The sequence below is a fragment of the Doryrhamphus excisus genome, linkage group LG2, assembly GCF_037039965.1.
Source record: "Doryrhamphus excisus strain RoL-2023G ecotype Guam linkage group LG2, RoL_Dexc_Guam_v1.1, whole genome shotgun sequence".
NCBI classification, from domain to species: Eukaryota; Metazoa; Chordata; class Actinopteri; order Syngnathiformes; family Syngnathidae; genus Doryrhamphus; species Doryrhamphus excisus.
Genome location: NC_136358.1, coordinates 18,765,268 through 18,779,004, shown reverse-complemented (window position 1 = coordinate 18,779,004; position 13,737 = coordinate 18,765,268). Strand labels below are relative to the sequence as shown.

The window sequence follows — 13,737 nt, the reverse complement described above, 5'->3', positions numbered from 1 at the left end:
CGGTGATGAGGAAAGCAGTTTCGCTTATTTGCTTGGATCACTTAAGTAAACAGTTTGGCATCTAAAAAAATATGCGTTGAAAAGAAATGCATTTGGATCACAAATATGTCTCCTCGAAAAAAATGGCTAGGTGTTACATTCTCTCCCGTCGTATCACTTTGCGTTTTCTCTGTCCATAATTGTTGTGTACTTGTCCCACGGTGCATGTTTGTCCGCGCGTGTAAAAACTGTGGTCTTATGTTCTTTTAGTTGATACAAAAAGTTATGTTTTATCTGTTTTTTGTTACTAAATGCTTTTGTTATACCCTCCAACACCGTGGTGTTTTTTATTAAGCTACATTAGCTTGCTGCTGCCGATGTGGCGCCATTTGCCACTTCCGGTCTATTTCTTACTTCCCGTTTAGCAGTGCTAACCAACAGCTGCTAACTTTAGCATTAGCTTCTGGCTGTGTTCTAGTCAGCTTGTTTCACATACTTTTCTTATTTTATTGTACAAATGAAACATTGAATTGCATTAAAATAAAACACATGAAACAGCCTTAAAGTCTGCTGGTGAAGTTTTACTTCGAGTTCTCACATATAAATATGCTAGCTAGCATATTTAGTCATAGCACATGACACATTGATTATTTCAATGGCTCATCAAGTTCATTACACTCACATAGTATCACAACAATATATATAGATCCTGAGCAGGATGAAGGGAATATGGTGATTGGACTTTTGAAGCACCAGTTGGAAGAACACGTAATAACAAAAGCATGTACAAATTGTGTCCTTATTTGTATTTGGGGTTAAGGTTAGCGTATTGAACATCTCTAATAGATTACAGCAAATAAAAAGGCTCCATTTAAACTGTCATTTCATCATAGAAAACGTGTACAAACAGTTCAGAGGGATGATTATCACAGGCTTTCATTTATCATGAAACCTATACATCATTTGGATAACGATACTCATACAGAAAAAGGCAGCTGTGTAATCACACAATGACAAAAATAAAGAATAAGCACTTAATGACTTGCAGCTGTGTAATCGCACAATGACAAAAATAAAGCATAAGCGCTTAATGACTTGTTGTGGCTCAGAAGAAATTCACAAAGAGTGGAAAAAAACCCTCATGTGCAATTAATGTTTTAAAAAATGCTGTTATTAAGCACTGAATCGCGTCTTAAAGATCCAAAAGACCTGATAGATGTAAACTTTTGTTACGCTGCTGTTGGTGGCTGAATGTTGAAGCCGGTGTTGAAGCTGCTAACTGCTAACCCTCTGAAGGATGTAGAGGATCCCGATGTTGTCGATGGTGACGAACGTGGAGAAGTCGGGCGACGCGTGGATCCTCTTTAATGCGCTCCCTGTCGGGTAGAAGGTCTGCAGGGCTTGGCCTTGCTCCACGTCCCACCACTGAATGACAACACGAAGACGAATAAAAACACTTGCAAGTGTGAGGTGTCCGTGTCAACGTACCTTGACGTATCCACCAGTGGACACCAGGAGAGTGTCGTCAGGAGAGAAGTGCAGGTCGGTCACCCAGCCCCCGTGCAGCGAGTCCATTCCATCCTTTCCGTCTCGTGAGCAAATTTTCAACAAGGAGCCTTCCTTGACGCTCCACAGCTGGCAAAATTACAAATGAACAATTTTTTTGTTTTAAATTTTGAATTAAAATTATTTTTTAAATTAAAAAAAAATTAAATTTTTAAAAATATTTTTTAAATATTATGATTATTCTCACAGATTCACAATTTTTTAAAATATTGGTGGAAAAACACTCTCTCTCCAAGAAAGGCAATTTTTCAAAGACATTTTACAGGTGTGTCCTGTTCGCAGGGGTCTTGGAAGATAATCTCTACAAATAGAGGGTATCTTATTCGGTATCAAGTCTTTGGAAACCTACCCGTATCTCCCCGCCGTCGTCCCCAGTCGCGAGTCGGCGCCCATCCCAGGAAAATCGGCAGCTCCTGACACAGTCTTGGTGTCCGTGCAACGTGTGGAGACACTTCCAGGACTCGCAGTGCCAAAGCTTCAAGCACAGAAGCAACACTCATTCATGTGGAGTATGGCAAAAAAAAGCACATTTATTCTCCACGTCAGTTCCAGATACCTTCGCTGTCTTGTCAGCAGAGGCGGTGGCGAAGAAACGTCCATCTGGGGAGACGTGACAGGACAAGACGGCTCCCCGGTGAGCCTCCACTTCCTGCAGCTTCTCTCCGCTTCCAAGATCCCAAACCTCAAGGAGAGAATGATTACTTCTCATTGTTTTTTTTTTTACATTTTAATGACAAACAGTGTGCAAGTGCTCACCTTGACCGTGCTATCAAAGGACCAGGACAGCAGTCTTGTCTCAGCATGTGAGCTTGAGAGCAGAGAGAAGCCTCTGACCTGCTCCTTGTGGCCTTGCAGGACGGTACACTCAGATGTCTGCCACCTCCACACCTGCATGGGCGCCACACACCAACAAATTTATCAGTAATTGCAACTGTATTTACACTAGACCAGGGCGTGCCCAAAGTGCGGCCCATGGCACATTCTTGGACAGCTGGACAATGTAAGAATGCATAGTTAATAAAACAAGAATATTTTAAAAGCTGAAAAATGACAAAAAGTCATAATTTTAAGAGAATAAAAAATAACATAGAGTTGAAATATTATACAATCAAAGATGTTTGAAGTCACAATATTATGAGAAACAAACAAAACAGCAAATAACACATTTTTTTGGAAATTAGCTTGGGGTTTTCCTGAATTTGTGGATTATTTCCAGTCTTATTTGAAGCTGTTTTGAGTATTCTACTGTGTAAGGTGGCGACTGGCATAAATTGCTTGCAAGAGGAGAGACTGCAATTACCGTATTTTCTGCACTATAAGTTGCTCAAGGCCAAAAATACATAATTAGGTAGAAAAAAAACATACATAAGTCGCACTGGAGTATAAGTCGCACAAGGCCAAAAATACATAATTGGGTAGAAAAAAACATGCATAAGTCGCACTGGAGTATAAGTCGCACAAGGCCAAAAATACATAATTAGGTAGAAAAAAAACATACATAAGTCGTACTGGAGTATAAGTCGCACAAGGCCAAAAATGCATAATAAGGTAGAAAAAAACATACATAAGTCGCACTTGAGTATAAGTCGCTCAAGGCCAAAAATGCATAATTAGGTAGAAAAAAACATACATAAGTCGCAATGGAGTATAAGTAGCACAAGGTCAAAAATAAATAATTAGGTAGAAAAAAACATACATAAGTTGCACAAATGCCAAAAATGCATAATTAGGTAGAAAAAACATACGTAAGTCCCACTGGAGTATAAGTCGCACAAGGCCAAAAATGCATAATTAGGTAGAAAAAAACATACATAAGTCGCACAAGTACAGAAATGCATAATATATGGAAAAAACATACATAAGTCGCACAAGGCCAAAAATGCATAAATAGGTAGAAAAAAAACATACATAAGTCGCACTGGAGTATAAGTCGCACAAGGCCAAAAATGCATAATTAGGTAGAAAAAAACATACATAAGTCGCACTGGAGTATGAATGCTTATTCAGCTACACAAAAAATAAACATGAACAGAAGAGGTGTCTAGTGTTTATGTAACATAAACAAGTTTTTTTCATGTATAAGTCGCTCTGGAGTTTAAGTCGCAGGAACAGCCAACCTATGAAAAAAAGTGCAACTTAGTATAGTCTGGAAAATACGGTAATTAAAAGTCACGTCTTTAAGAATCGTGGCCCATTTTCAGTCCTTGTATTTAATTTCTATGATGATATGTGTCGGTTATCGGTTATGGAGTCATTCTATGTGCATGCATGAGTGCATGCAATGCTGCTGTGCACAGGCCCACTCCTTCTAATCACATGGTGCTTTAAGTGTGAAGTAGGCCCGAGGTGAGCGTGGACAAACCCTGATGGTGGTGTCCTCCGATGATGTGATCAGCGTTTGGCCGTCGTGAACAAACTGGCAGTGCAGCACGGTCCTGGTGTGTCCCTGCAGGGTGGCAAGCACCTTACCAGAGGGTATGGCCAGCACCTGGACAGAAGGAACGACCAGGAAGTGTTACTCTGTACTCATTTGAATATGATGTTTTGTTTTGTTTTGTTTTAAACCTGCACGATGCCATCTTCTTGACCGAGAGCCACAGCGAAGGGCTGCCGACACAAGCATGTACATCGTATACGCGACGCCTTCTCCTCCGACTGAAACAACAGCACGCCTTCCCTGCCGTCACGTACCTGATACACACCCCACGTAAATATACCGCAGTGGCACCTTTGAATCTGCTGCCGACTCACCTGCAGCCTGTTGCAGTTGTCTGCAGCCGAGATTACCACTTCCTCAGATTCCACCCCTCCTGCTTTGCCCTCACGGAAGTAAACGTCAGAGTCCCTCTTAAGGCGCACCGCTGATGTGGTGTGCACCTTTTTGGTCTCCCATAACTGCAAGGAAGAGATGTTTCCATTTCTTCACGATCATGGCGAAGCACGGTTTAGCACGTCTTTACCCTGATGGTGTGGTCGTCTGAGCAGGAGAGGAGCTGCGAGCCGTCGAGGGAGAACTGGACTCGCTGGACCCAACTCAGGTGACCGCTGCAGTCGGCCATTTTCTTATTGGTCTCCAAGTCCCACAGCTGGAAGAGACATGGATCACTTTTAGTTGTCTAACTGTGGGTCCTCCACGGGCCTTTATCTCTAATCATTTTACAACCTTTTGAAATAGTAATGTGGCTGCACAGCGGTCGAGTGGTTAGCGCGCAGACCTCACAGCTAGGAGACCTGAGTTCAATCCCATGCATGCGTGGGTTTTCTCCGGGTACTCCGGTTTCCTCCCACATTCCAAAAACATGCTAGGTTAATTGGCGACTCCAAATTGTCCATAGGTATGAATGTGAGTGTGAATGGTTGTTTGTCTATATGTGCCCTGTGATTGGCTGGCCACCGGTACAGGGTGTACCCCGCTTCTTGCATGAAGACAGCTGGGATAGGCACCAGCACCCACCATGACCCTCGTGAGGATAAGCGGTAGAAAATGAATGAATGAATATTTTGTTGAATAAACTAAAGGATTAACCACCATATTTTAGAAGGTCATGATCAGGTTTTCTATGCTCTATCTAAAAAAATATTTGATTTATAAATCCGAGGTCACAAAAATTCACTTATCACGGTCGGGTCTAGAACCAATTAACCAATTAATCAATACTGTGATACTATGGATGGTGGTGTTGTACCTCCACCGCGTAGTTTGAGAATGCGATGGCCAGCAGGTTGCTGGTGGGACAGGCGTGGCAGTACTGCACCATGCTCAAACGACCCGGTCTGATCTCCAACAGCATCTGCGACGTCTCCACGTCCATCACCTGTCACACACACACACACACGACATTGAAGCACAATCACTATGTGGAAGCAATGTGCACAACGCTCACCAAAACGGCGCTTCGGATGGCGCACACGACACGCTTGCCATCGCCGGTCCAGGTGCTGCACTTGACGGGGACTACTTCACTGGCGTCTGTGCACCACTGGCACACGTTGATGGTCTTCCACTCGTTGGCGGAGGACACCTGAAAGAGCTGCGTCGGCGCAAAGCGGTAAATTATGTGTTTTTGCCAAGCTTGCAACATTGAAGATTAATTATTGTGACAGTGTCAATCACCTTAACGGTACCGTCGTTGGAGGAGGTGGAGAGATAGGTGTCGTCAGGGGAGAAACAGCAGTGGTTGACGGGCTGGAAGTGGCCAAACATGGTGTTCTGCGAGGAAGGTTTGTTGAGGTTCCACAGCTTGTCAAGAACAGGAAGGAAACACCGTGTCAATTCCCTGAGCAAAACCGTACACGCTGGTGGCGTTCTGAGCACCTTGACGTTCAAGAAGTTGTCATTGGAGCAGGTGGCCAGCAGGAGGCGACCGGTCGTGTTGGTAAACTGACAGTGATTGACCTGCTCCTCATGTTCCTCCTCAAAGGCTCTCAGCAGCATAGCGCGCTCCACGTTCCACACCTGAGACGACGCAAAGAAGGTTCCTTCTCACAAATAAAAGTTAAGAGTTAAAAAAGGGCGGCTTTACCTTCACTTTACGGTCGCTGGAGCAGGTTGCCAGGAGGCGGTCATCGGGGGAGAAGGCGCAGCAGAGCACCTCGTCATCGTGGGCATGAATTTCTGTGAGCTTCTCGCCAGAAGTGCTTCGAAAGACCTGAAGACATGTGGGATATGACATCATATAGAAGAGTACAGACTTCCTGAATTGTCGTTTCTTCGACTCGGATACCTTGACCGTCTTGCTGGCGCCGCAGGAGGCGATCTTGGAGCCATCGTGGGAGAAACAGGCGGCGTAGACGGAACTCTGCTGAGGTTGGATCACCAAACGGGATAGACTCTCCACGCTGTTCTTATTTCTACACATACAAACTTCGCTAAGTATCACAAGTGGGTCAAAAACAGGCTTTCTTCCTCGCTTACAGCCAATCAAAATAGAGCTTCCCACTTCTGGCCTGGTCCCGTGCCTTCTGCAGAGCCTGCTTGTAGACCTCCGAGGCCTGCGGCTGTGACAGAGCGAGCTGGAGCACATCGGGAAAGGGACGCTGCTCCAGATGGTGGCCGCTCAGGGACAAAAACTCCTGGAAGTGACCACGCGCTTCGCTGTTCTGATAACGGGGACATGTTTTTTTAAAAAAAAACACTCTGTATTTACTTTCATACATATTATATTTAAGACCTTTTTATCCAGAACGGGTCCATAGTCCACAAAGTCATTAATCAGGTGAGCTGGACCCAGTATCTTGGCCTTGACTGTGACCCAGTCCAGAGAGAACATGAGGGTGAAGAGCTCCTGGATTTGAAGAGGAGTTGTTATCATCATATATGGATGGCGTGTGTGTGTGTGTGTGTGTTACCTGGGAGAGGTTGGCTTTAGCCATGTGGTAGGTCAAGAACCGTATCCAGTACAGGCACTCTTCATCTCCTGATGTGGGCGGAGCTTTGCTGTAGTGCTGCTGGTACTGACGCACCACCTTGGTGTGAAGGTTCTGAAGCGGAAAAACACACACACATATGTTAATAAAATCCACATCAAGACTCACAAACAAAGACTTGACCTCCGTTCAGACCTCTAGTTGGGTGCGGTTCTGCTCGACCAGGAAGTCCAGCTGGAGGTCGTGGAGGTAGTACAAGTACGGTCTGTTGTGACTGTCCACAAAGAGAAGAGATTTGTTGACAAATTCCTCCAGAATGTCCTCCACCTCCTCCGGCTCCTGGTCCCACAGGACCGCCAAGACCTGGAAACACCGACAAAGAGACCCAGAGAGTCACATGGATGAAAAAAGTGGACCTAGATATGAGCATTCAATCAGTAGTATGAAAAATGTTTAGGCGTCCAAAACAATTATTGGACCCATATGAGGGAATTATGATGTCATACTGATACATGATAAATAAATAATACCGATAACCAATCGTTTTAAAACTGTGCAGGTGAGCAAATCAAGCACTCATTTTTTCTCCTACTTTTCACAAAAACATCAAAGGCCAAAAAAAACAAGCTGTGTACTAAAAATGGCCCCTGGGCTGCATGTTGGACACCCCTGATGTTGAACATTTTATTGTTATCGTGTCCTTTATGAAAATGACTTTTCATCTGACCTGGAAATGTAAAATTTTTTTTTAATTATATTTATTTATTTTTTATTTATTATTATTATTATTATTATTATTATTATTATTAATAATATTATTAATATTATTATTTATATTATTATTATTATTATTAATATTATTATTATTATTATTATTATTTCATTTTAGCCTTCCTGAGGACTTACCTTTGCAGGAATCTTGACGTCCTTCTCTAACACAGCGAGGTCCTTGTACAGCTCTCGATGTTCGTCCGGAAGCACCTCGATGCTAGCGGACATGGCCTGGTCCAGCGCGTCGTAGTCGTACGAGGACGACTTCCGTATACGCTTGAACTGCTTCTGCTGAAGCTGGGCAAGGTAGTAGCGCCAGCGGTTGGGTTTCTCTTTGAGCAGAGCTCCGATCAGCGAGACCACCAGAGGAGAGCCTGTAAGGAGAAATTAGCAATAATTATTAGCAGATTTTCTATCTAGCGATCTAGCTTCTTCTGCTTATCCAAGGTTGGGTCGCGAGCACAGCAGCCTAACCAGGGAAGCCCAGACTTCTGTCCCAGCCTGGTTGAGTCTACCCAACATGTCCCGGGTCTTCCCCCGAGAAACTCCTTTTGGCCGCTTATACTTGCATTATTAATGCCAGATTTAATATATACAATTACCTTTACATTCTCTCACAATGCTCCGAGCCTCCTCAGGTAGTCCCTCAGGTGTGCTTCTCGTGTACAGGGCAAGAATCTCCAGTGCCTTTTTGTCATCCAGGCCGCTAGCAACCTCTACTTCATACTTAGCTCCTGGGAAAACAGTGTCGTAAAGACGTTTTATGGTAACGGTAATGGTTTAATTTCATTTGAACATGCATCAGATTACAATTGAATGCATCCCATAATCAGTTCACAGTTCCACATGTCCAAAAGGAGTAGGAAGAAGCAAAGCTTATTAAATCCTACCCCTCCATCTGGTACTTTTACAACCAGTAACTGTTACATTTGTTCACTTCCTGCTTTCCTAGTATATTTTTTTTAATGTATTTTATTAATTTTTATTTATTATGTTTTTTATTTTTGTATTGATTTTTGTCACGTACCGAAGTAATGGTAATGGTTTTATTTCATTTGAACATGCATCAGATTACAATTGAGTGCATCCCATAATCAGTTCACAGTTCCACATGTCCAAAAGGAGTAGGAAGAAGCAAAGCTTATTAAATCCTACCCCTCCAGCTGGTACTTTTACAATCAGTAACTGTTACATTTGTTCACTTCCTGCTTTCCTAATGTAGTTAAAGTTTTTTTGTTGTTTTTTTTGTTTTAATTTTTTGTCATGTACCGAGTGTACAAGGTGATATGACCATCCAATGACAAAATGGGTACCATAGTAAGCGTCAATATATATATATATATATATGTACAGTGAAGAAAATAAGTATTTGAACACCCTGCTATTTTGCTATTTCTCCCACTTAGAAATCATGGAGGGGTCTGAAATTTTCATCGTAGGTGCATGTCCACTGTGAGAGAGATAAACTAAAAAGAAAAATCCAGAAATCACAATGCATGATTTTTTAACAATTTATTTGTGTGATACAGCTGCAAATAAGTATTTGAACACCTGTGTATCATCTAGAATTCTGACCCTGAAAGACCTGTTAGTCTGCCCATTAGAAGTCCACCTGCACTCCATGTATCATCCTGAATCAGATGCACCTGTTTGAGGTCGTTAGCTGCATAAAGACACCTGTCCACCCCATACAATCAGTAAGACTTTAACTTGTAACATGGCGAAGACCAAAGAGCTGTCCAAAGACACCAGAGACAAAATTGTACACCTCCACAAGGCTGGAAAGGGCTACGGAGCAATTACCAAGCAGCTTGGTGAAAAAAGGTCCACTGTTGGAGCTATCATTAGAAAATGGAAGAAGCTAAACATGACGGTCAATCTCAATCGGAGTGGAGCCCCATGCAAGATATCACCTCGTGGGGTCTCAATGATTCTAAGAAAGGTGAGGAATCAGCCCAGAACTACACGACAGGACTTGGTCAATGACCTGAAAAGAGCTGGGACCACCGTTTCCAAGGTTACTGTAGGTAATACACTAAGACGTCATGATGTGAAATCATGCATGGCACGAAAGGTTCCCCTGCTTAAACCAGCACATGTCAAGGCCCGTCTTAAGTTTGCATATGACCATTTGGATGATACAGAGGAGTCATGGGAGAAAGTTTTATGGTCAGATGAGACCAAAATAGAACTTTTTGGTCATAATTCCAATAAGCGTGTTTGGAGGAAGAAGAATGAAGAGTACAATCCGAAGAACACCATCCCTACTGTGAAGCATGGGGGTGGTAGCATCATGCTTTGGGGGTGTTTTTCTGCACATGGGACAGGACGAGTGCACTGCATTAAAGAGAGGATGACTGGGGCTGTGTATTGTGAGATTTTGGGGAACAACCTCCTTCCCTCTGTCAGAGCATTGAAGATGGGTCGTGGCTGGGTCTTCCAACACGACAACGACCCGAAGCACACAGCCAGGAAAACCAAGGAGTGGCTCCGTAAGAAGCATATCAAGGTTCTAGCATGGCCCAGCCAGTCTCCAGACCTGAACCCAATCGAAAATCTTTGGAGGGAGCTCAAACTCCGTGTTTCTCAGCGACAGCCCAGAAACCTGACTGATCTAGAGAAGATCTGTGTGGAGGAGTGGGCCAAGATCCCTCCTGCAGTGTGTGCAAACCTGGTGAAAAACTACAGGAAACGTTTGACCTCTGTAATAGCAAACAAAGGCTACTGTACCAAATATTAACATTCATTTTCTCAGGTGTTCAAATACTTATTAGCAGCTGTATCACACAAATAAATTGTTAAAAAATCATGCATTGTGATTTCTGGATTTTTCTTTTTAGTTTATCTCTCTCACAGTGGACATGCACCTACGATGAAAATTTCAGACCCCTCCATGATTTCTAAGTGGGAGAAATAGCAAAGTAGCAGGGTGTTCAAATACTTATTTTCTTCACTGTATATATATATATATATATATATATATGGCACACCATGACTGGTTGAAGACTCTTCATCCTTGTATTTAGCAAACATCAACTGCTTGTATTGTTTCTTGAATTGGCTCGTTTTAGAAAGTAGAACTTGATGAACTTGATGATGAGATGAGCGGAGGCAAGCGGAATAGAGCACATACCGCTAACGGAGTCAGCCAGGCTTCTATTTCTGGTGGTCAGCAGTATGCGACAGTGGATATCAAATGCTTTCAACACTGTGCCGTCCCAGATATCATCAAGAATCAGAAGAGACCTGGAGACCCACAGGGGGAGTGGGAGGTGGGGGGGATACACATCATTCAAAACTCAGAATTCTGCCGTTATTGCAAGTATTCAAGCATGAGTGAAGATTAACCTGGGGTATCTGCGCAGCATGAGGAAGCGCAGGCGCTCCTTGGCCTCGTCCAAAGAGGTGGGAGGCCGGTGGAGGACTTGGGAATCCAGGCTCTGCTCCAGGCGGAAGCACAACGCTTGGATCTTCACCAGCAGGTCGGCTTTGTCCAGCTGGCCGATGGACAGCCAGTGGACGCCTCCTGGGAAGGACTCTGTACATGGACACGTTTGTTGCTCACTTTTTGTCATCTATGGTGTCCATAGAAATTACTCTCACATGATGACGCATTTTAATAGTATTATTATATTATATTATTCATTCATTCATTTTCTAATGCTTTTCCTGACGAGGGTCGCGGGGGGTGCTGGAGCCTATCCCAGCTGTCTTTGGGCGAGAGGCGGGGTACACCCTGGACTGGTCGCCAGCCAATCACAGGGCACATATAGACAAACAACCATTCACACTCACATTCATATTATTATTATTATTATTATGGTGTGTCCAACCACCAATTATTCACCTTCAATGAGTCGCTGGTCTCTGACAGCTTCAGCAGCTAGAACAGATTTACCCGACCCGGCCATTCCGAACACCGTCACCCAGCCGGGTTGCTTTTGAAGTTGGTAGAGTTTCTCCCGGATCCGGTTGACCAGTTCTGGTCGGCTGACAAAGACCACGGGCCTCTGAGGGACCCCGCCTTCGCTGAGCACTGCCTGGACTGTCACAAGAGGAAGGAATTAAGATGACACATGATGTGACGCCGCAGTGTGAAGTTGTTTTCTCACCGTCGGATAAGTAGCGATCTGAAGAAGCCTTATACAACTCAGGCGAGGCACCGGGAAGGCCGCCGTGGAGCAAACTGGCCAGATCGTCGTACGCCTCCTTGACCAGGGCGTTGTAGAAGGAAATGAAAGCATTGTTGTCCTTCTTGAGGAGCAGCTCCAGCAGCGCCACCGCCTGATCTTTCCTGGTTGGCTGAATTTTGTCATTAAGATTCAAGAATTAGTCACAAATTTGAGTAAAACACAAATATGATCATGGAGAGCAGGGGTGTCCAAACTTTTTCCAGCGAGGGCCAGATTGTGAAAGATTTTGTTGGGCAACACATGTAAATATGCTAAGATGTTGTACACATATATTTCATGAAAAAAACTGCATCTATGGTTTGTCATATACGTGAAAAAGCCTTTTATTAGTATCTATTCCAACTTTTTTCTTAAATAATCTTTGTAAATGTTCTTTTCATCATATTGACTCTATTCCCATATTTTGACTTTATTCTTACGACTTTTTCCCCTACTAATTTTCCATTTGTTTCTCTATATTATGACTTTTATAAAATAACATCTTTTATTAGTATCTATTCCAACTTTTTTCTTAAATAATCTTTGTAAATGTTCTTTTCATCATATTGACTCCATTCCCATATTTTGACTTTATTCTTACAACTTTTTCCCCTACTAATTTTCCATTTGTTTCTCTATAATATTATGACTTTTATAATATAACATCTTTTTTCTTTGTTATCTGAACTCTGTGCTAATAAAATATTATTTTTACGTAATATTTTGAAGTAATATTACAACATCATGTCATAGAATTCTAATGAGACTTTTTTTCTCTTAGTATTTTGACTTTATTCTTGTTGCTGTTTTTAAAAATATATATTTTTAGAATGTGGATGGGTAAAAAAAAAAAATAGCCCCCGAGCTGCACTTTGGACACCACTGATGGTGAGTTTGGCCAACCATGGTGCTGATGCGCTCCTCCTCCTCCCCGGTCAGCACGCCGTCACTGATCATGTGATCCATCAGGTAGGAGGGCTTGATGTCCTGCTCCAGGTTGCGGCGGTAGCGAAGCAGGCAGCTCCGGGAAACTTCTTCCAGCACCATCTCCTCCCGGTGCACGGAAGCAACGCAGGAAGTTCACCGTTAATACTGCAAGGTCATATTGTAGTGTTATCTGCTTGCAAAATGGGATTCTAGTCACACAACCATTTGGTTTCATGCAGCAATTTTATATGTATAGTGACAAGTTTAGCAACTTCCGGAAGTTGTGTTTTCTAAGTATCACAATGAATGAAAAACCTAGCTAGCTATACTGCAATTAAAGGCAAACAAATTTCATACATATCTTAGCATTAAGCGCTAACAAAATATCATGTAGTGTAACAAAATACACGAGGAAAACCATGACTACGCATATGCGAAACAAGTAGTGGTAACTTTTTTAAATTGTTTGCATCTTTATTTGATATAAGTCGACTTATCCCCTCAATATAAACTGTCCTGTCAAACAAAAAAATGAAACAAAACTGAATTATCATTCATTTTACAACTTAAACCAACACTTCTTTCTACATGTCGAGACACGTTCTCTGAAAAGAAACAAAGAAAGTAGCCAATGACGGATACTTACGAATTTCTTATTTTCTCAGCTGGGAAGGTTATTTATAAAACTCAATATAGCTCTAGTTGTAAATGACTATATAACAAAAACAAAGAGTAAAACGAAATTATACTACTCGCCATTGCAGCCTCACACCCAATTCTGACAGCCTACTTCCTGGTTCAGAACAACAACAACTTGCCCGGCGGGAGATTGACCAATAGTGTGTTAGTAGTAAATCACGTGATGTATGAGGTAATCCGTTTTCCTTGTTTGTAACTGGGCAGACTGTGAGGCCTTTAAAGACTGTTGGAAATCAGGAGGCTATTTACCAATTAT

General features: G+C 42.7%; 1 protein-coding gene across 4 annotated transcripts; it reads right to left on the bottom strand.

Annotated features, from left to right (window-relative positions):
• Positions 1-552: 552 nt before the first annotated feature.
• On the bottom strand, positions 553-13,585 carry apaf1 (apoptotic peptidase activating factor 1). Of its 4 annotated transcripts, none has more exons than XM_058078302.2 (27): positions 13,429-13,584; positions 12,759-12,939; positions 11,796-11,985; positions 11,531-11,728; positions 11,032-11,221; positions 10,817-10,929; positions 8,286-8,417; positions 7,819-8,057; positions 7,108-7,275; positions 6,895-7,026; positions 6,717-6,830; positions 6,461-6,645; positions 6,270-6,396; positions 6,069-6,194; positions 5,861-6,001; positions 5,660-5,785; positions 5,430-5,576; positions 5,232-5,360; positions 4,506-4,631; positions 4,297-4,440; positions 4,111-4,236; positions 3,908-4,033; positions 2,302-2,433; positions 2,102-2,227; positions 1,895-2,020; positions 1,468-1,614; positions 553-1,404 (listed from the first exon to the last, which is right to left on the bottom strand). In XM_058078302.2, the coding sequence occupies exons 2-27, from the start codon at positions 12,900-12,902 to the stop codon at positions 1,255-1,257; spliced, it is 3,804 nt and encodes a 1,267-aa protein (XP_057934285.2). In that variant the 5' UTR covers positions 12,903-12,939; positions 13,429-13,584; the 3' UTR covers positions 553-1,254. The 4 variants fall into 4 exon arrangements, 2 of the variants coding, with proteins under 2 accessions (XP_057934285.2, XP_078643402.1); XM_078787276.1 differs by having other exon boundaries at positions 11,531-11,723; positions 12,759-12,947; positions 13,429-13,581; XR_013625102.1 differs by lacking the exons at positions 553-1,404; positions 1,468-1,614; positions 1,895-2,020; ... (8 more) ...; positions 5,660-5,785; positions 5,861-6,001 and having other exon boundaries at positions 6,174-6,194; positions 6,461-6,640; positions 13,429-13,585.
• Positions 13,586-13,737: the final 152 nt, after the last annotated feature.

What these genes read in the sequence shown, in the direction of transcription:
- apaf1 (XM_058078302.2), bottom strand. Translation starts at nt 12,902, where the DNA reads ATGGTGCTGGAAGAAGTTTCCCGGAGCTGCCTGCTTCGCTACCGCCGC. An exon ending in GCGCCAGCAAGACGGTCAAG is followed by an intron (nt 6,195 to 6,269) that starts GTATCCGAGTCG and finishes ACATGTCTTCAG; the next exon opens with GTCTTTCGAAGCACTTCTGG. An exon ending in ACAACTGCAACAGGCTGCAG is followed by an intron (nt 4,237 to 4,296) that starts GTGAGTCGGCAG and finishes GGTGTGTATCAG; the next exon opens with GTACGTGACGGCAGGGAAGG.